General features: G+C 39.1%; 1 protein-coding gene across 5 annotated transcripts in view; it reads right to left on the bottom strand.

Annotated features, from left to right (window-relative positions):
* TBXAS1 (thromboxane A synthase 1) overlaps window positions 1-21,663 on the bottom strand; it is a 246,457-nt gene that overhangs the window by 102,637 nt on the left and 122,157 nt on the right. For all 5 annotated transcript variants that reach the window (XM_085228360.1, XM_085228350.1, XM_085228340.1 and 2 more), the window contains one exon: window positions 1,823-1,939. In XM_085228360.1, coding sequence (XP_085084486.1) covers window positions 1,823-1,939 — 117 coding nt within the window. The remainder of the gene's footprint in view (window positions 1-1,822; window positions 1,940-21,663) is intronic.

Here is a 21,663-nt window from a genome sequence, read left to right on the forward strand (position 1 = left end):
TAAATTAAACAACACGAGAAGTGTATGAGTAAAGAGTTATGTTGCATTAACTTCAGATCCAAGGACTATCCATCTATTTGGGTTGAAAGCGAACTGCAGCATACGTCCATACAAAAGAGTTTTTTAAGCTAACGTAGACTTATTGCCAGTATTTCTGTGGACAGGAACAGACAGTTTTCTTGTGAAGAAATGAAACAGAGAAATAAAGTTGGGCCTTTTTAAAAAATACTCTTCTCTCTCCTTGTTTTCCTACTTTGTGTAGACTGGGGGGGAGAAAAATAGCATTTCCAGGTAATTTAGAGCCTACACGCCTTACACAAAGTTTGGAAGAGGTACAACAGGAAAAGCTGACCATCAAGTAAAAGTAAAGACTGAAATTCTTGCGTGCATGCTGGGTACAAGGTGCTAAGTGGCCCACCATTTTACATTCTACCAGCACCTCCTCCAGCATTGCAACTCCACCACAAAGCACTGTGAAGTGAGCAACGTGACTTCTTCCACCTCAGTTCCATTGAGTCAAACCCTGCAGATCTGTATCTGCCTGGCCCCAAAGCAGGACACAGAGGATCTCAGCCTGCTCACCCTCACCTCTCTCTGCTGGTTCTGGCAGAGGTAGCTTTGTGCAAACCAAGGGAAAGAGGGCATTATCTTTTGTCAATTCACCAGCAGAGAGCCAAAGCCGGGAGCTGCGCTTTGCCAATGACCTACAGTAAGGCAGATTAATTTCAGCTCAGAAAATGCAAAAACTCTCCTCTCCCACCACACCATTAGTGACTAATCGGTTGAATATTTAAAAATCCTCGTGTCCATAAAATTCCACGATGGAGCTGGTGACAGAGCAAATGTCGAGGTGCATAACCAATGATATTGTCAGTTGTGATTAATCAGCATCTCCAGCAGGCTTGCGGCCAATTAGAATTTACCATAATAAGGAGGTGACAGCCGGCGTTGCTAAGCGACCGCTGTCTATAGAGCCGAAAGAGCCAGACACATTTAGATGTTACTGTGGATTTCGACAGCGGCATGTCAAAACAACACAAGCGTCTGCCCAGTGGAAAATTTTACAACCAAGAACTGGGCACTGGATTGAGGCATGCCTCCCTCTCAGAATAAAATCCATAAAGGAAGAAGTGGTTGTTTGTTGGTTATTTTTTCCTTTGAAAGAAGACTTTAACCAATCGATCATTTATCTGCATTTAATTAAGAGATATCGTGTCACTGGAATAGAACTTTGTTACTGAGTAATGGGTTCCTGTGGCTAAGTAAATGCTGAGACGTTTATAGGAAATTAGCATCAGGTCAACGTGGAGACATTTATTTTCAGTCAGAGGTATTTATCTGGCAATGACATTCTGTTCCAGTGACTTATTTTATTATATGAAAGGATTAAAGAATAAAAGGAGGGGGAAGGAGATGGAGAAATGAAAATAGACTGACAGCGGTTCTCGTGTTAACGTGAGAGCTGCTGACTCTGCAAATAATGAAAAGCTATGCTCCAGTTGGGAGCAATAACCTTTTCTGTACTCTAGCTCATTCCTAAAAAGGCTGGAGTAAGATTTTATTTATTTATTTTTACTTTGCTACACTTTTATATGGTGTATATAGAGAGAGAGAGGATCATCTCCTCAGACGAGCTATTCTGACTTACACCAGTCTGTGACATGGATCACATTGTACACTCTCAACTGGATACACTATTAAGATCTAAGTAAATTGAAAAGCAGTAGAATTTTTAACCTATCCTTAATATGGAGTAGATGCTTACACAAAAGAAAACAACTATGCCTTCTAAATCAGGAAAGCAAAACTGCCTATACCTTACCTCTTTCAGTTTGGCATCACTGAAGGCTGGGGTCAGAAGGCTCCGGACATACTTCCATCTCTCATCACGAAGACAAAGGATGCTGTCAAGCATTGGTTTGGAAATCAAGTTCGGCTTCTAAGTCAAAAGAAAACATGATTCAGTTTTAACACAAAGGCAAGTAAAGCCTACTGGAGGCTCTAGAATTTGGTAAGACTGGCCGTGAATGGTATAGCATTGCTGTCCCAGGATGACAGGGGTTCAAGTCAGTCCCAAACACCAAGGTAAACACGGATGAAGTTACAGAATATTTCCCTCTTGTTGCCTGCATTTCTTCTTGGTCTTGTAAAAGCCCTAGGTCAGTCATCAGCTCCTTACTCAGATTGTTCTGGTTCTGTCGCTTCTGATGTTCTCCTGTGATTGCCAGCTCTCCTTTGCTGAACCCTCATTTCTTTTCTCCCTTTCTAAGGTGACTAGCAAGAGGACCTGTCAACACTCCTTCTCTGTGTGACATGAGTGCCAACATACTGCACGCGGGTGTTGGTGGGGGACACGATTTCTGGTGACAGCTGGTATGTCAGACTGTTACATGCATTTTCAAAGTCTTCTGAAAATATGTTGATTAGAAAGCAAGTTTCGGTCCTTACTCTGTCTGTAAGGAACTCTCTCAGAGTGTTGCCGAATGAAGATGTTCTGGCTTGGGGTTATTATTGCTTCAGAACTTGGTCTCACATATTAGTAGCTTAAAGCATTGTCCCATAAGGTTCTGTGCTGAAATAATTGCTATGGATTTGCTAAATTTTAAGAAATCCCTTTACAAAGAACAGTGGAGAAGAGGACATTTATTTATTTTTTAAAGAGAGGAAGTATGTCAGGAATCAACATAATTTTATCTAGAAAAGGCCTTATAGAAAAATCTCCAAAAACTTCTATAATTTTCAGAGGTGATTTTCCTAATTGTTCTTGAAGACATCCAAAAATCAAGATTTGATAACCTCCCCAGGCAATCTGTTCCAGTGCTGATTTACTTTCACCAAGGCAGCACCAGCTCTGTTCCTATACAGTCTGTAGTATTTGTGTTATCATGAGCAGGCATAGAAAACAGGTTATTTATTCCATGTGCTGCAGGCTGTTTTCCTCCCTGTTCACCCCAGAATGCTACACACCACAGCATGACATTGTTGACTCATGTCCTGGCTTATGATTCAGTGCAACTGTCAGACTTCTTTTCTGAATAACTGCTCCCTAGGAATTATCCCTCAACCTTTATCTTTGAAGCTAGTAACTCCTAAAAGTAGTATATGTTGAACTATGACTGTTCTTTTTATGATTACTTCTGACTGATCAAGATCACTTTCAGTTGTAGCTGCTTCTTTCACAGCACCCTTCCCAGCTCAGTACCTTCTATACAGTGTTATCACGCTCAATGCTGCCACCACCTAAACCATTAAGAAAAGTACTGACCAGCATTTGCAGAGTGTCTGGGATCCCCCTGATGCATACCTTCATTCTAACAGTGGACTGTTCCTAAGCCCTTCCCAAGTCATCTTCAATCAGTATTTCACGTATTGCACAGCCATTTCCTCCAGACAAATCATTCTAAAATTGGTGGGTGGGGATGAGAGGTGTATGTCACAGTGCAGATAACATGTTATAAAAAGACACTCACTTGTGCACTTGAGATCTGGCACCTGCCCAGGATAGCAGTGATTGTATAGCCTCTGTGTTAACAGCAACAGGAGTCCCAGTACTTTCCCAGGAAAGATGCAAACCCACAAAAAGTACATGTTGGCATTCCCAATATTAACCATTGATTCCTTTCACACTCTTAACACTTTTCTAAGTCTTTACTTTGTTACTAATGTACATAAAGAATGAGTTCTTACCACCCATTACACACCTGAATACCTTTTTATTTTATTGTCCCTACATGCTCTTCTTTTAGCCTTGCTCTTGGAAATCAGACCTATTTTCCACTTTATAAAAATCCTTTTTCCCTTTAGGGACAGTGAAATGTTCATGATTTAGCATGGTCTTCTACTGCATATCCTTAACTTTTCTGCATATTGGAAGAGTTTGTATTTAATATCTTCTTTAAGAAGCTGCCAGCTCTCCTTAACACCTTTTCCCTTTACACTTGCCAGGAATCTCACCACATTGCATAAGCTTTTAAAATGCAGAAGTTCATTTTATATTGTAAGCAGTCTAATGTGATAGTTTTAAATAACCAGCAACACCGCCCTGTGTGTAGTAAAGTAAAGCCACTGAGTTGACAAAAGATGAGCTGTTTTCAAGTGGAAGAGTATGCAATGGGATATAAAGCTGAACGAAGACATAGAGCCAGGTATTATCATGAGATGATTACTCTGAGGTAAAATACGGGTACCTCTCTAACATACACAAAGCCCATACTACTTCATGTGATAACAAGGAAAATCTGGACAGGCTGTCAAAGCTGAAGTAGTTTGGACTGTTTTCTCTGAGTATCCTCTTTAAATAAATTATCTGTTAAATAAATTATCTGTCTTGTTTTTATTTGGAGAAAGTATTAGACACAAGTTTCTGCTCCACACTTATTGTGCAATGTTAGGGAAGCTTTTTACACTAAATCTTAGCTCAGATGGTCACTAAATAAGTATTCCTTTTTTCTTTGGTCTTTGGCTTCAAGCCCAGAAGACCAGACTACAGAGCCTCTGAGCACTTAGTGATGCAACTGAAATAAAAAAAGAAAGATAATATGATTTGATCACACAAAATATACTGACCCCAGAAATGAGGTCATCAAATTGGGCCCCGAAATTAGCAAACACTTCTGGACCTGTGCTTCACTCATCAGCCTTGCTCCTGATTTATGAAGTGGAGATACCATATCACCTCATCTGAATTGCCTCTAATACATCAACATTTCTGAATTACTCAGAAAAAAAGTGAAAGAATGGAATGGCAGCTCCCACAAGGAAATGATTGATTGGTTTTCCAAGCAAGATTTGAGTTGTGTGCAGGAACATAAAAAGAAAAAAGGCAAAAAAATAGAGAGCAACACTTGGAAAAGTATTTTGCATCCACTTCTGAACTGAAGGCTGCCCAATCTGTGCACTTTATAAGACAAATCTCTGGAAGACAAAGCTCCATTTAGATAATAATAGATGAGATATAAATCTGACTGCGTTTGACTTGAAAGCAAAGCCTCTTCCTAAAACCAAACATTCCCCCCTAAAAATGCTCCTAATTGCATGAAGACTATATACCGTGCATTCCCAGAAAGGGGACTTGTTACAGAACAGGAAGCCTGTTAACTGAAATGCTATAACTATGACACTAACCGTAGCATTGCCTTTTTAGCACTCTACTTTATGTCAGCAATGCTCACTTAGCACATTTTTGGTGTGTATAACATTATACGTATTTAGATGCTGCATGGAAAGGAACACAATTTTGGCCATAAATTACTTTATTCTGTCTTTTTAAATTGGGTGCTCAAATACATGTTTGTGTTTATTGGAATAGCATCAGTGTGACTGACAGCGGATAGCAGATTTCATTTATCAGGTTTTTCTTGTAATTTCTGCAAACATTTTTTTCATAATTGCATAACTTGTGTTGTGGGTTTTTGGAGCAGGAATGAAAATGAATTTGATATGACAATGATCTTGATGTATCTTAGTGAAAGATGCAAGCGTTATCTCCCTCTAAATAGACAATGTATGAGCTGTATGTTACAATTCTTGATCCTACAAAATTCACTGAAACATATTACCATGGAAGATAGCTGTAATATTTTCAGGGCTAGATTTTGTTTTTAAGGTGGGGAAGGAAATTGCTTCTAAGTCAAATGCAATCAGACTCCTATTCCATCTGGCATTATCTAAACACCCAACAATTGCTTTGTGAATCCTTCTCCTGTGTAATCAACCATTTTTGACCTCGGTACGGTAATGCTGCTCAAAAATTATTGGCAGCATGGTAATCTGCTGCAGCATACCCACACTGTGCTACTGAGTTCCCACAATCACAGATATGCTATGAGAAATAACGAAACAAAACAAACAAACAAACAAAAAAATTGCAGGAATTTGCTTTCAAACATCCTTGAAAGACCAGCACTTTTAAAACAGAAACCAAATGTTTGTAGATGAGCAGCATCCTTGTAATTGATGCAAGAATTCCCTCCCCATTAAGCTGTTCCTTAGGCTGACCCTTCAGACCTAGTTATTGGCTTGTTTGTCCCCGAGTCAATTTGGCTTGCCGTGTATTACTAAATAATTCAAGCCAACAACTCTTTGGTTCTGAGGCCAAGTGGTACAGCACACCTCCTGTCCCCAAGGTTAAATCGCTTTCCTGAAGAGAATGGCTGTATCCAAACTGCTTATTGGTAGCTATGCATGTTAATCTCTTGAACTGTGCCCAGACTGTGTCTGGGGGAGACTAATCAATACAGGACAAAACCATGCTAAGAAGTGCATCAATATGGACATCTGTAGGACGTACTCATGCACTAATATCCCAGCCTTGGTTTTTTTTTCAGGTTTATTACTATAACCTTGTGCAATTCAAAAATGATTTTTTTCTTCTGAGTTTATCACTTAAAGGTTAGGGCTGAATCACTGGCAGCCAGTGGTGACTGTCTGAAGCAGCAGGAAGGGTAGCATCACCACAAAATTCCCTCAGAAATCTTTCCTCATGGTTTGCAACAAGCAGAAGAACACAGCCATGCACTCTTAAGACATTCCAAAGAGATGAATCTTCAAAGGACCTTAAAGGCATTGCTGAAGACCCTTAAGAACCTACTAGCTCCAAAGCCCATGTAAACCATTCATGTCTATAGAGCCAGTTGCTCATCTGCTCCACAGGCATAGACAACACAGCAAGAAATGAAACTGTGAAACTGAATCTCAGAAACTTAATCTTAATCATTGTTTACTGTTCCCATGTTCAGAACCAATAAAAGATGATCTACTTCTGGAAGTTATCTTCAGCACTGAAATCCAGGTGAGATTCAGACAAGGGAGTAAGCTCTAGAGCACTTAAAATCCCAAATCCTAACAGCAAATCCAAGAGTAATTTTAGCATTACTGATAACTAACAAACACTATTTGCCTTAGTGCAAGTATTCAGCTTTCTTCTAGCCCTGCAGGCTTTGCAGAATCCAACCGTAAATGAAATCCCAAACTCTATACCCAATAACAACCCTACAACCCATGCTGACAAAAGCCATTTGCTCCTCTCTCTTTCAACCTTTCCTCATGGCATTGCGGTATCCGGGGTAATATCCAGTTGTAGATCCTTCCTCTGCTCGTTGTCCCCCTCCAGAACAATTCTGGGATGTTTTCTGAATACAAGGAATAGTCCTTCTCCTAGCCCTCAGACTTACCATGCAGTATCTGTGATAGCTGTAGGGGGTAATAGGGTTCAGTTTTCTCTCCCTGGGTGAGCTCCAAAGCCCACCCAGGAATAAGCAGCAAACAGGCCTGCCACACAGGTAGACTAATTTCTTCCTCTTTATTTTCAAAGGTTGCTGTCCTTCTCTTGTTAAAAGCACACTTACAATTAGGTGTTGCCATCCTGTTTAATTTAATGAGAAATCAGAGAGAAAGTTAGTAGCAAAAAGGCAAGTTTCTATCCTCATCCCTCAGACATGACTTATTTCTAAATCCTTAGAAATGATGATTACTTCCTCAGTCCTGTTTATGCCAGCTGATTGACAGGTCACCACCAGCAGTTCAGCCAGCAGGTGGAACCAATAAGCTCATGAGCTGCTCAGATGGAATTTCATCCAGGCAGTGGCATGACACTTGATGACCAACCTAATACCTCCTCTTAAAAAAATAAAAACAAAATCACACCAAGAAAATAAAAAAGAGATCAGAGAGTTTACCCTCTTTCCAGGTCTACAGTAAATGCACCATGAAAAAGAGTCTGCAGAGGATGCCTTCCTATTCCTTTGAATTTGCTTGGTGATTTGTAAGAGGAAAGCCATAGTCAGCTCTCTCTGCATTCATGACATTGCAAAACATATTGTGTTCCACCTGAACCAGGAGAGTACAGTGATACATGCTATTACACAAAACAAAGCAGAGTTGTTTTATGCCATACACTTTAGTTCGTTACATCTATCAGGTTCATTCTTACACAGAGGTAATAGACATGCCTAACTTTCCACACACCAGATTTTCTCATAGCTAGAGAAAACCTCAGCTCTTCACCCGCAGATCACAGCCTTCACAGAGGGCAAAGGTCACTGAGCCTCGTGCCCCAGTGGAAGAGACTGCTGTGTCCCTCCTAGCCCTCTGCTCTGTTTGGAGCAGTCAGTCCCTTCTTGCTCAAAAAAACACTGAGCACACACTTTTTCACCCCAACAGCTGCTTAAGACCATCATTAACTCTACTGAAAGTCTACTGCAGTATTTTCCCTTATAAAAGTCCACGTAAAACTAGTCTGAGTTTAGTACCTGTGATTTAAAAGGTCATCTCACGGTTGAAGAAAGAAAAAAAGTTCACAAAACTAACTCCAAAAAGTTAGTGTTGTTTTGCAATTTCATAAAAGTGTCTAGTAAAAGTTTGTATTTTAATTTGCAACCAATACACTTCTGGAGAAGGATAGGAAATATCCATGTATTATGCATTTTATTAGGCTTTTAGGTGTTCTTTGGTCATTATGTGACTTCAAAAGAGTGTTACAACGTAGAATTGGTTGGAGTGATTGCAGCAACTGTCTTCCATTCTACTGTACAGACACGACTATACAAAATAGCATCTCTGAATCCATTCCTTTGTTGCCGAGTTAGGATTTTCAACAACTGACTAATGGCTACTGTTCATCATTACTCATTGGAAAAATGGCACAGACAACATCAGCTTACAAGTAAATACTGGCATTTTTCCTGTCTGTGGCAAGATGCCCAGAAACATCTGTTCTTGTCTTTGCAAACATTCTCTTAAGTCACGGTTTTGTCAATAGAAACCAAAGCAAGTCATTGCTATGAGGTAAATATAACCATTCATAAATGCTAAAATAAACACATATGGCCTCCTACAGTCTGACCTAGACCCATGCAAGTCACACATCATTTCATTTGTTGGTGTAAACAAGATCAAAATTAAGTCCACACCTTCATTGGCTTGTTTATAGGGGTCAGTTTGGATACCTGAGGTCAAAGTAGTCAAACTAAAGAAAAAAGCATTTACTTTTAATTTATTAGAGGTTTTGGTACTATAAGCACATACAGGTTGTACTAGAGAACCTGTGCTCTATATTCAGCTTCTGCTGTGTTAAAACAGTTTTTAAACATAATGTTTAAGTCCATTTTCCAGCTGATGTAACTGGACTGTTTAGTGTCATATAAAGTCATAATACTAACAAAAGCCTCTCTGTTTTTGCAGACTTTACCTGAAGGAAAGGTTGAGGATCAAAAGTTTTCTTTTATAGATTACAAGGTAAACTGGGAGAAAAGTAGCTCCCAGTAACTTTTGTTTCAGTTATATCTCTGTGTTTTCAATCATTCCTGTACAAAGAAATTACTGATGATGCCCATAGGAAGAAAGGTAAAGAAATAAGAAAAATCAAGAAGGAATGATCCATCACAGCAGGAGTACAGGGAAGGGGAAGGGCAGGGAAGAAATACTTCTAAACCCTTCTGTCCTTTCCAAGGAATAGTTAGGAGTAAACAGAGGCTGTAATTAGAGCATTCAGTCCTCATGCTTCAGTCCTAGTCCTCCAAGGTCTGTTTACATATAAACTATCATTAAATAAAGAAAAAGGAATAATATTCTGCAGTTTATCTGAAACCTTGGCCTCTGCAATCAGCAATATTTTGAAGCAGTATCTGAAACCTTGGCCTCCCTGAATAAAATGACTGCCCGATTAGGCTGAAGAGATTCACTGACTTCTCTACCATGGATGCCAAGGACTGCATGGAAAAAACAGAATTACTTTCATATAGAAGGCTGCAAGTGCATCTTCCCCAAGAGTTGCTGGAAAGAGCACTTCCCAGAGAGATGAGATGAGCACCTTGACATGACTTCCAGCAGAGAAAAACATGAAAGCCTTTTTCTTGCACTCTGGGCAGCTGCCCTTGTCACTGGGGACTGTATAAAAGGGGCCCAGCATCATCACCTTCTCTTGCAACTCAAAGAGAGTTGTTTACTGTTGCTACATTTTTCTCAGAGCCCGGATTACTGGCAGTCTCAAAGCATGCCTGTGAGGTTCAGCTCCTCTTGATTCATCATATTCTTAGGTCACCCAAGCTGAACACAAGATAGATCTCAAAGTGCGCCAAAGTGCTTCTGACCATATCGAGAAAAAGAACTGCAGAGGCCTGAGAAACCTTGGTTGAAATTGCCAGCCCCAAGGGGTTCAAGGCACTTCCCAGCATTACGTACGGCTGAGCAAGGGTTTTAAGGATCTATGTTTTCAAAGCTCCTTGAATGATAGCTAAATGCTTGAGACTTTCTGACTGTTATCAGAGCCAAGTTAGCCAGGTGAAGGGGAGACCTACACCAGCAGCTCACAGCAAAAATATTATTTGTACACAAAGATTTTCTTCAGAGCAGAGTATATATTAAAAATGTCAATTTAATGCATTTTACATCTTATTGAAAATTTTGGTTTGCATTCTTTCACTCAAAGGTTATAATGTAAAGTAAAATTATAAACAGGGTATCCGGCTTAAAATCTCTGAGCACTGAGAAACACTAAAAAATACACCGATAATCAGTAAAGTATATTCAAAATCTGACGGTCCTTTGAAAGGGTTTCTATCAGTGTTCTAAATTTCTAAATAGCATCTACAAGTTGTTGCCTATTTTCATATTTCCTATAATGCAACATCCTGATATGCAAAATGCACGTCAGTCTCATTTACCTAATTCAAAACAGAACATTTGGAGTCAGTTCTTCAGACCAATATGTCCAATGTGTGCAAAACAAATCCAGAAAAAAATATTCCATCTTTTTTTCCCTAATGTCAAAATGAAAAACTGAATACAACGTCAAACAAAATGAATAAAAGGTTGCTTGCAAAGGCTCTTCATGGCTTTAAAAAGTGCAAATGAGTTCAAGATGCTACTTAAATCAAACTACTGGAAGAAAAGGACTAGTAAAAATTAAGTGTGGTTGCAACCTCCAGCTCTGCAAATCCAAAACCCATTGACAGTTGAAGTTAGTGGGCTGTGCTAAAGGAAATACCACTCTGCACTTGCTGCATTCTTGTGCTCTTTCTCTGAGCATCTGCTGCAAGTGAGGCAGAGCACTCCCTGGCCCAATATGATACTTTTTATGTTAGTTTTCCTTTGAAAAGTTGTTCAGAAAGAGAACTCCAGGTCAGCTGTGATGGCAGCACGACAAGCTGTCAACAAATCACATTTGCAATATCCGCTTAACTGAAGAATTTGAATTCCCTGCCTGCCACTTCACAATTGTTTCTAATTACATTAAGTGAATATTTACACATCAGGGAGAAAAACAAACTTTGTATATTAAGATCTCCACATCTATCTGTCAAAACACTAATGGGTTTTCCTGATAGCAGTAGCTGTTTTAGTTCCTCATTTATTTGTCCCTCAAGAAAAAAACGGGCTATAAAACTTTGTAAATAGTTGTACAGCCTACTTTCAGGATTTTATCTTCCAAGAGTTCACATTTGTGATTATTTGTTTGGTTTCAATCAAGTGAAAAAAAAAACAATCCTAATTTATCAAAGCATGTCAAAGCCTGCTGGAAGGAAATAGCATTTGTTCATTTGACACTCAAATTAATTTAAACACATCAAGAATTAAGTGTTTGTCAAAAGATAATTTCAACAATAATAAAGTCCTATTGCATATAGATAATATTACAGGACTTATAGTATTATCATGAGTTCCCTTGAGCTCATGATTTCACTACAGCAGCCTCGCTTCACAAACAACCTGTAACCAGGTTGTTCCTCATATTCTCCTGTTGGATTTCTTCAAGGAGAGCAGTTAAAATGCTCCTCTGAGTATCCACAAGTACCCTGTTCAAAACAAATTAACTGTATCAGCTACTTTCACATTCTCAAACATACCACGCTGTAATGGCAAGCAGCATGGACTAAGAAACATAAAGCACATCACCATATCTTGTTCCCTTAAGAGTGCTACGACAAGATAAAATGAAGCAAACAAACAAAAACCAAACCAACCAAACGGAAAACTTAACAGATTGGAGTCCCCACCCCAGAGATCACCAATGCCTTTCCAGCAAAACAAGCTGTCTTCAGGCAATGCAGCTTTTTGGGGGCCTCTTCCGCTGCAAAAGGTTGCACACCTGCAACATTTTGCTGAGTATTAACCCCAGGATAGGTGGGTGCATATATAAAAACAACAGGTAACTTGCAAAGAGTTTGCCATAGTCCTACCTGCTGAGAGCAAGACACGTTCTACCTATGCACAGGAGGAGAGAGGCCTTGCTTTCCAGAAGCCTAAGCATCAGTGATATTGCCAGGCTGCGGACACAATATATATGTGCCTAACACTTCTGCTTGTTATCAGTCACTGTACTTCCAAGTACATCTTTACAGTGGTGTGAGAGAAGGGGAACAGACAGGTCTGTAGTCTCCAGTCACCAGTGTTGACCAGCACAAGAACTGGTTTGTTACCAGTATAGTAACCATATCTGTATACCAGTATACTCCCATACCTGAGGTCAGTGCTGAATCTCCCCAGCATCCAATAACTGGATAAATTAGAGAAACCTTGAAACTGAAAAAATAGCCCTCTGCAACATGTCTGAAACCCTGGTAAAACTTTCCCTTAGAATAAATCTTAACCCTGGGGCCAGCCTAAGATCTTACAGCCAAAACTTACTGTGCCGTGCCAACATAATATAAAAGCCACCACGAGTGCCAAGGGAATAGCTGAAAGAAGTGAAGAAATGAGAGCTGTCCCATTTGACCACTGAAGAGGGAAAAAGCAAGGCCATGCTGTCCAGCAGCCAGGGCACCCAGGGAACATCTGACCTGCCATGGCCAAATACCACTGAAAGAAGGGGCTTGCTCCAAAAACTTACATTACTTACATTAAACAAAATAAAACCAAAGCTAGTTAGAGAAGCTTAAAGGAACGTGATTGAGAGAACCTGGAAATACTACAAAATCAATTTGTTTTTTCCATGTTTTTTGGAAGAAAAATGGAGAAAAGTTCCAACAAAATTTCTTGTTATGTATGGTTTTGGAACAAAATAACCTTACTTTGCAAACTAAAACAACTGTAACTTTTCCTTAAAAGCTTTAACTGCAATAAGATATTCTAATCAATCTTTCACTATTTATTTCAGCTTCTGACTCACCTAAATCAGTCACAAAAAGAAACTTTTATTTTCCACACATTTCCTCTCTCCACAAACATTAAGGGCAATGGAACATAAGAAGGTTGCTCTGAAAGTAATGCCTCCTATTTATTTCCAAGGAAACTACAACAGATATAAAGAGCACAATAACATTATTTGATTGAGCAAGTTCTCAGCTACAAAATACTGTTTTTCCACATAGTCACCACCATTAGCTGTGCATTTTTGCTAGCAATAAACAAGAGCCTACCCACCGCGCTCATAAAAACATGCACCAGCACAGGTGACCCACTGTTCTACCTCTGCTATGACGGTGTTGTTTCCAAGAAAACATTGCCCATGCAGTCCATCATTCATTGGCCCAAACAGATAAAAGTCAGAAGGTGCCAAATCTGACTGAGTGTGGTAGGACAGTCCAGCCAAGACTGAGAATATGCCAATTGAAGACCATGGTCTTCAAACCATTGTGGGCTCTGGCATTATTATGCTGCAAGAGAAAGGTTGTCTTCTTCTCAGGCCTGACTCTGGAACTTTAGTTTGGTCAGCGTTGCAATGTAGCTGTCAGAGTTGATGGTTTGGGTAGGTTCTAGAAAATCCAGAAGAATCATCCCTTTCCTATTCCAAAAGACAGTGCACATTACTCACTGAGGGCTGCATCTTGAACTCTTTCTTTGATGAGTAATTCATGTCACCACTCTGTGGTCTGTTGTTTTGACTCCAGCTCATAGTGGTGACATCACGTCTCATCACCAGTAATAATGCGACCCAGGAAACTTTGGCCTCGTATTGGTTCAATAGGGCCTGACAAACTTGCATATGGTGTTCTCTTTACTCCTGTGAGAGCACTCATGGACCCAGCTGGCTCAAATATATCAATGCTGCCACTGTCATTTCCAGTGCATTGAAGCTGATATTCAGCTCTGTACACAGTTCCATGACTGTAACCCACCAATTTGCATAGATGAGCTGATGGAGACACTCTTCATTTCATGGTGCAACAGCTGTGTATGGCATTCTAGAATGTGGTTTGTCTTTCCCCTCATTGTTGCCACTGCTGAAAGGAAGAAGCACCTGCCACCACCTCACTGTGCTCATATCTACTGTTTGGTCTCCAAAAACGTTCAGCAAGTGTCCATGAATATTAATGAGTGCCATTATTTCTGCGTGGAGGAATTCAATGACACACCTTTGCTTTACACACACTTCCACATCAGACACCATTTTGTTAGAGTGCCCCTCTATCGCATAACAGCAAAATCTATCAGAATACTGGTGGGAAGGTTCATAGACCCACATCTACCTTAGATATCTCAGGTAGCATAATAAAATAGGAGGCATTACTTTCAGAGCAGCCTCTTTTTTTTTTTTTTTTTAATTAACATTGGCAGTATATCATGCCATGTATTCAACCTGTAGTTGAGTAACATTGTATTAGGAAGAAATTAAAACAGCAAAAGAAAGCATTAAAGGGCTTGAAAATCTTAGATTCAATGTGGCCTTTGTATTCCAAAGCATATGCAAAAATGAGCCCAATTCTAGATACGCTATTTTTCTCCATGGGATCTCTATTTGATTTTGCAACTGTAACAGTCAGAAAAAGATAAATTTCTGAAGGTTTTTAATGTTACAGATAAAAAAATCTTCCATGTAAATTCAATCAGTCACAAGCTGAGGGTCCTCAGTCTTTAGACATCCAGTTCACATGACAACTTGTAGAATAAGTTACTGATCTGTAGAACCATGTCACCAGAGAGTGATACCTGCAAGTGAGTTTCCTCAGTCTTTAATAATTTTTATTGAGTCTGTATTTACTAAAATTCTTCAGGGGCTTATAAACTTAAGCAGTTTGGTTGGATTTTCAAAGTGGTTTTTATATCCAGCCCCTACACCAGAGAGATCAAAGCCAAAGTCAAAGAAAAGGACACTGTGTTTATTTTTCCCCACAGTGGATATAAAACCCTATCTTTTCTCTAGGCTTCTGCTCCAAAATGCCAAGATCATCTGGACAGAAAAATTCTAAATGGGAAAAAAAATAATTGAAAGAGTTAATGTTTGACAAATTTCTGGAAGGTAAACATTGTAATGGAACACAGTGGGCAACATTTATTACAGATATCAGCTCTGCCTCACTCACAGACAGCTTCTTTGGAACTGATGAAATACAGCTTAAGACCTGATGCCATTAAAACGTGAGTGAAGGTGAATGACTGGTTAAACTGGGATGCTTCTTAGCCATTGTTAAATTATTCAGAATTATTTTAGGAAAGCTGCACAAAAAGTGCAAGAATGCAGTTTTAGCTTCATCTAAATGCGCATACTGAAAATGGAAAAAGAAATGGTGAAACTGTCCTTTGCAATTGCCTTGAAAAGGAAAAAAAAGAATATTTCATGCATCTCAAGCTTACAGCTAATCTGGCAGAGGAGAACAGTGCAAGATAGTTCTTGTTTTTACAAATTATTTCCCCAAATCCTTTGTGCAAGAGCAGATGTGAAATAAAAAGTAGAAAAATTGCACATTATTTTAGTAAAGACAGCAGTTATTTTCCTGTCTATTGCTTAGCACTAATGAGAAGAGACTGGCAGAAGTAAATAATTAGCAAAAACGAAGTACCCTTTTCTTTTGCTTCAGGACAGCTGCTTCCTGATCTGTGTGTAATACCTGTTGCTGCATGTCTGTGCACCTAAACCAATTTTTTCCTGAGCCATCACTGAGCCTTCAGAAAGAGTGGAATCAACATAAAACCAGCCAGCAGGGCTCAAAGCAGCAAGCACCTGTTATGCTGGAGAGCAGAGAGTGAGCCACATATCACTAAGACTTTAATTTTACACCCATCCTCTCTTTTCTACTCATTGCGGGGAACTTAAAGCTAATAAAAAGTGATGCGTCAGGACACAGCACTTGCAGGTGCCCTACAACTTTCCTTGCTCATGGTCAGGAGCACCGTGAGCAGCCCAGTGCTTCCCTGGCACCTGCATAATGCACTGCTGCATGCTCCTTTTTGAAGGCTCAGCCCAGACAACTACTTGCTATCAACTATTTTCAACAAAAAGTGCCAAGATACGTGGTTGCTATACAAACAAAGAATTCTCACTAGAGACTAAAAGAAGCCCTGCCAAGTCATATTTCACTTCTGATCCATAAGATTCATAACTGCAACACACCATCAGTGGTAAGGAATGCATTGTCTCTGAATGTACTTTACCTTAGAGGTTTTATTCTTGCAGAACATTACACAGCATAAAAAAATCTTTTTCCTGGACCAAGGCGACTGGAGTTAATCAGCAGGTAACTTTCTAAAGATCAGAAGAGAACTTTCCAGGCTATGGTGAGGGAACCACTGAAAAAATAGCTGCATCATCTTAAGACATCACTATCCCATCAGCTGTTTGCCACTCCCCATCCATTGGAGATTACCACTATCCCAGAGCTGGTAGGGAGACCATGTGAGCTCTCATTGTCTGCTTCAGCACCAAACAGCCTGCATGACTTTGAAAAAGTCTATGATAATAAATAAACTAAAATGGAGTTGTTTGGGGCTCAACCAGATGAGGAACGTTCACGTGATCCACTTTATAGGTTTTGCTGTGGGAATTGGAAGTCCAGCTAATGTCCTTAAAAAAAAAATGTGTTAGCATTGTGCTAGATAAGAATATCACCATGATCTCTCACAAAAAAAAAAAAAATAATAATAAGAGAAGAGGAGAGGAAAGGAGAGGAGAGGAGAGGAAGAAAATCAAAAAGAAAGAAAAAATAAGCAAACAAGAAAGAAAGAAACAAAAACTTTTCATATGTTTAAGATTAGCAATAAGCGTAAGGGCAGGTAAATGGATTAAACTATCTGAATGAAGGACTAAAGAGAGAATTAATCCTACTCTTTTTGAGATGACAGTTACTTTCAAAAGACTTAAAATTAAAAGCAGAGACTTCCAAGGATCAGTACAGTAATGCCCAGCTGTATCACATTAACTTGCACTGAAGAGGAATGAACTTCACCTGCACACACACACATCCCTAAATATAATTCCTATTATATTCTAAACAAAAAGTTCAACCATGAAAAGATTAAAAAAACAAAACAAAACAAAACAAAACAAAACAAAAAAAAAAAAACACCTGCTCACATAATAGAAAGGGTTCCACAGAAGGGATGGTGGGGAGCTGATTCATAGCCAATAGACCAATTAAGGGAAATGATGCCCAGATGCATCCTCTGGCACTAGAAGTTACCATAACACTTGTTGGAGACTGGGCAGAAAAGCTAAAAGGAAAACAATTGTCATGGTCTACCTTGTTATTGTGAAGTCTTGTGGCTTCTGCTGCTGGAGACTTATGACACGAGGATGCTCAGTGACGCTGCATAGATTAAAGGCACTATCATATACTGCCAGGTCACACCTGATACAATTCTCAGTGGTAAACTTTTTGGCTTCTGGGTAGGTACATGGAAATCAGTTCTCTGTGCTGTTAAAGGTCATTTGCAGAGACCTGAATGTGTTCCACTATCATCAGAGGCCTTAAAGGGATTTTCTCCTGATGAGCAGGTAAGTTTTCTCCAAAGCTGGATAAAGACATGAAAACAGCACAAAGTACCAGCTCCACATTCTGACTGCTTGAACGTGTAAAAAGGCCAACCTCACTCTTGTAATCAGAGCCTGCATGAATTATGAAACAAGCAACAAACTAATTATTCTTTTTCCTAACAAAAACAGACTGGGAAAGGTAGAAATTAAGGGACATGACATACTATATGTCAAGAATAGGGAAAAGAGAGAAAACGGTAAAGAAAACCAGTCTGCTACTGACAAATAATAGTTCCAGAAGTCAGAAATAAGGAACTGTCTAAAACCAGTGCTAGTAGACAGAATAAGTTAAAGCAAAAAAAATCCCCCCCGGAATGTGCTCAAAGAAGTAGGACAAGTTGAATTGCCCTTAAAACAAAATCAATGTATCATCAGAAAACAAAAGGGAGGATACCAAGACAAGCACAAGCTCCATCCCCACATATATGACGTACTATACTGACACATAGCAGCCAAGTCAGACAGGTTTTGATAAGGAATTATAGAATCACAGAATGATTTGCGTTGGAAGAGATCTTAAAGACCATGCAAGTTTGAACCACCTGCCATAGTCAGGGACACCATCCACAAGACCAGGTTGCCTAAAGCAATACTGAATCTAACCGGGAAAATGCATTAAGATTTCACATTTTATCCAGCAATAAAATGTGTTCTCTAATTAAAGAGCAGAGCTCTGGGAATAGATAGCCCCTTCCTGTCTAAAAGTATTGTTTGTCTTAGGACTCGCAGCATAAAGAAAAGTGCCACAAAACCAGTAAATAAATAGCCAATGTACATTTGATGAAAGATTGGCTCTGAAGACTGCTTTTGGCCTGAATAGAAAGATATGCTTTCATCCTGTTTTGACTATACTCATACGTTTACCTAACATAATTGGATGTAGTTAATATTGCAGGAGCCTTCAAGCAGTGCACATTTCCCTCATTAGTGGGTTTAAAGCCTTAATGATATCTCCTGCACTGCAGAAAAGCCCAATGTAGGCTTTAACAGTGATTGGCAAGTTTCAACAGGAGGAAAAACTGGGGGAAGGGAAAACCTAATAAAACTGGTCTTGGTTTCTCCAGTCATTCAAAAAAGAAAATTTGTAGAATGACAGGAAAAAAACAAGTGGGAATTAATAAGTTGATAAAGAAGATTTCAAAAGTTGATCTTGTAGTAACTCAAAGAAATGTGAAAGAACGAGAGTGAATGGACATAGGGACCCTTCCATCACATACCTGCAACATGCTAAAGACACAAAAGCTTAGCCTTACACAAAAGCTTTCCGACAAACAAGTGCATATGCACTGAGTGTTGTCAAATCAGCATATTCCTACACCTGCAGCAAAACCACCTTTTTGTAGTCTCATTATGCAGCACTTTTTTTCCATTAAGTTTCAATAGACTTGGCAGGGAAGCCTCACATCTAAGAAGCAGAATGTCACAATATACCATTAACTAAGTACATGCAAAGGGTTCAAGTTTTTGTTGTTTGTTTTGCTTTGTTATTGACTAATTTTGACCATTTTCCAGGAACAGAAATTTCACAGGCTGGTTTGGTTTCAAAAGCAGCGCAATTATGTACAGCTGTATTCAGTATTTCTTAACTGCCTTCAACAATCAGTGAAAGGGAGATTTGCACACATTATCAGGCACTATCATTAGTGCTGTAAAGTACGTAATCCATCTGGTGTTCTGGTGTCTACCTAGGAGCAGGTATTGAACCAATGAAGGCTGCACTATAATAGCAGAAAGAAAGAACATTAAAAACAAACAAAACAACACAGCAATGTCAGTCGTTTCTCCATGCCACACTGTGCTTGTGTATGTTTTCTCCAATGATTTTGCAAGCCATTTTTATATATATAGGTATGGAGAAGGGAGAATTAAAAATGTAAATTTCATTAACTTTCAGCTTTGCAGTTTTCATAAAGGAAGAAGGTGTCAGGATACCATGGTGATGGGAGCAGTGCAGTCCATTAATAAATCAGAGAAATACTTGGGGATAGATTAAAATACTTAGACCAAGCTGAAACATAACTCACATCACAACAAATCCTGCAAAAGATAAGATGACTGATCATCTCAAAAGCAATTGTGGTCTCAGCCTACTGATTCACCATGTCATGATTGGGGGCAATAGAAGATGAAACTTGTATTTAAGCCTTTTAGCCTCCTTACAGTCAGTGGCACTGCTGAGGTTTATGGCCCGTAGCATCTGAAAATAGACAACCCATCTTCTTTATAATTTTGGAAAAGAGCTTCCATACACAGAAGTGGAAAAATTTTATTCTTGTATTCTATCTGCAGGTAACTCATCTGTTTCCACGCTATCATTGCTTCATACAGGAGGGAATCAGCCATTTTTCTTTGCTATCTTACGTGAAAATGTGGCCGATATCAGTGTTTGCTTCCTCAATCAGAAATTCATAGATCTTAAGCAAACAAATTCACGTGATCTACCTTAGATACAGAGTTATTCTTGTAGGTGTATATAAAAAAATATCCTACATATGCGTTGCCACTCCTGGAACTCTTAAAGAGATGTGTGGATGTGGTGCTTAGGGACAAGGATTAGCAGTGGACTTGGTATTAGGTTGATGGTTGGACTTGATTGTAAGTGTCTTTTCCAACCCAAAAGATTCTAAAATTTCAAATCAGCTGGTAAAAATAGCATCCTTATGAGAAGCATGGCTTTCCTCAAACCTCACTCCAGTCTGACCCACCCTTGTTGGGGAAACACTGAGCTCTAGCAGGAGAGCTCTCTCCAGCCATGGCAGCTGAGCCAGCTTTCTGGAATCATCAGACCAGCTAGGCACTGAGGGATTAACAGAGGGTCTTCTCAAGTCAATCAGACCACCCTTTCAGGTTGTAAAAAACAATCAGACTTAACTACAGCCAGCATTTTTAGACTGCTCGCTGTAAACTGTTCTGTGATATTCTGAACTGTAATTTTCAGGATCTTTCTGAAGCTTCAGGCACTCATCCTTACCATATACTCATTGACATGACAAGATGCACTTTTGCTTACAAAGCAAAGTGCAGAAAGGCTGCAGTGAAAGGGAAAGTCCCCTGTTTAAGGGAACATCCTGACTCTAAGCAGACTATTAATAAGCACGCTCTCGAAAATAGACAATCATGGCCCACTGAATTAAATGAGACTTAAGAATATGCAGACAAGTAAGAAAATGATGACATCTTTTTATGACTAGTAGGCACCGTAGGCACTTGCCAGGTGTTCAAGGTAAATACAAATGAGCTTTTGCACCCTGTAGGACAGATTTCCCTTGGTTTATCATTCTGAATCAGAATTACAAAATAAAAATGATAAACTTAAGATAGTTCTCAAAATACAGATCAGTCAATAGAAACCATTAGTACTATATTTGCTATATTTTAAAAAAAATACTTGAGAAGAAAAAGTCAATTCAAAAGAAAAAAATAAGACTTCAAATAAAACTTTCCTCCTTTTCTGGAGGGTTTTGGTTGTTTGGTTTTTTAGGTTTCTGTATAAAAATGGGGAGGGAAAAGCAATTCAAATTGACTCCTCTCACCAAAAATAAATAAAATAAAATAAAATAAAATAAAATAAAATAAAATAAAATAAAATAAAACTCCAACCTCTTCCATAAGTTCTGAAGAACTAACATTCACTAGTGTTAATGTTCAGCTGGAAATTTCCAATATTCTCTTTCACATTTGTTAAGGTGACAAAGCACTTCCTAAATGACTTGCCCTTGTGAACACAAGAGTTCTGCAGCAAAGCCAAAAATTGATCTCAGAGCTCCTAAATCCCAACCCTAATCACAAAACCAGATCTCACCCCCCTGGGATTCAGAGGATCAGGTGGTTCCCAAAACACAGCCTATTAATATGTTAAGTTTTTCTTTAAGCCTAACTGAAGCCAAAGTCTGATAAATTTTACAGTCAACAGCAGTGATCATTTTACATTAGTTTTGTGCTATTAGCTGCAGCAGATGGGGAATAAGAGGTAATTT

This window comes from Meleagris gallopavo, chromosome 1, assembly GCF_905368555.1.
Source record: "Meleagris gallopavo chromosome 1, MGAL_WU_HG_1.1, whole genome shotgun sequence".
NCBI classification, from domain to species: domain Eukaryota; kingdom Metazoa; phylum Chordata; class Aves; order Galliformes; family Phasianidae; genus Meleagris; species Meleagris gallopavo.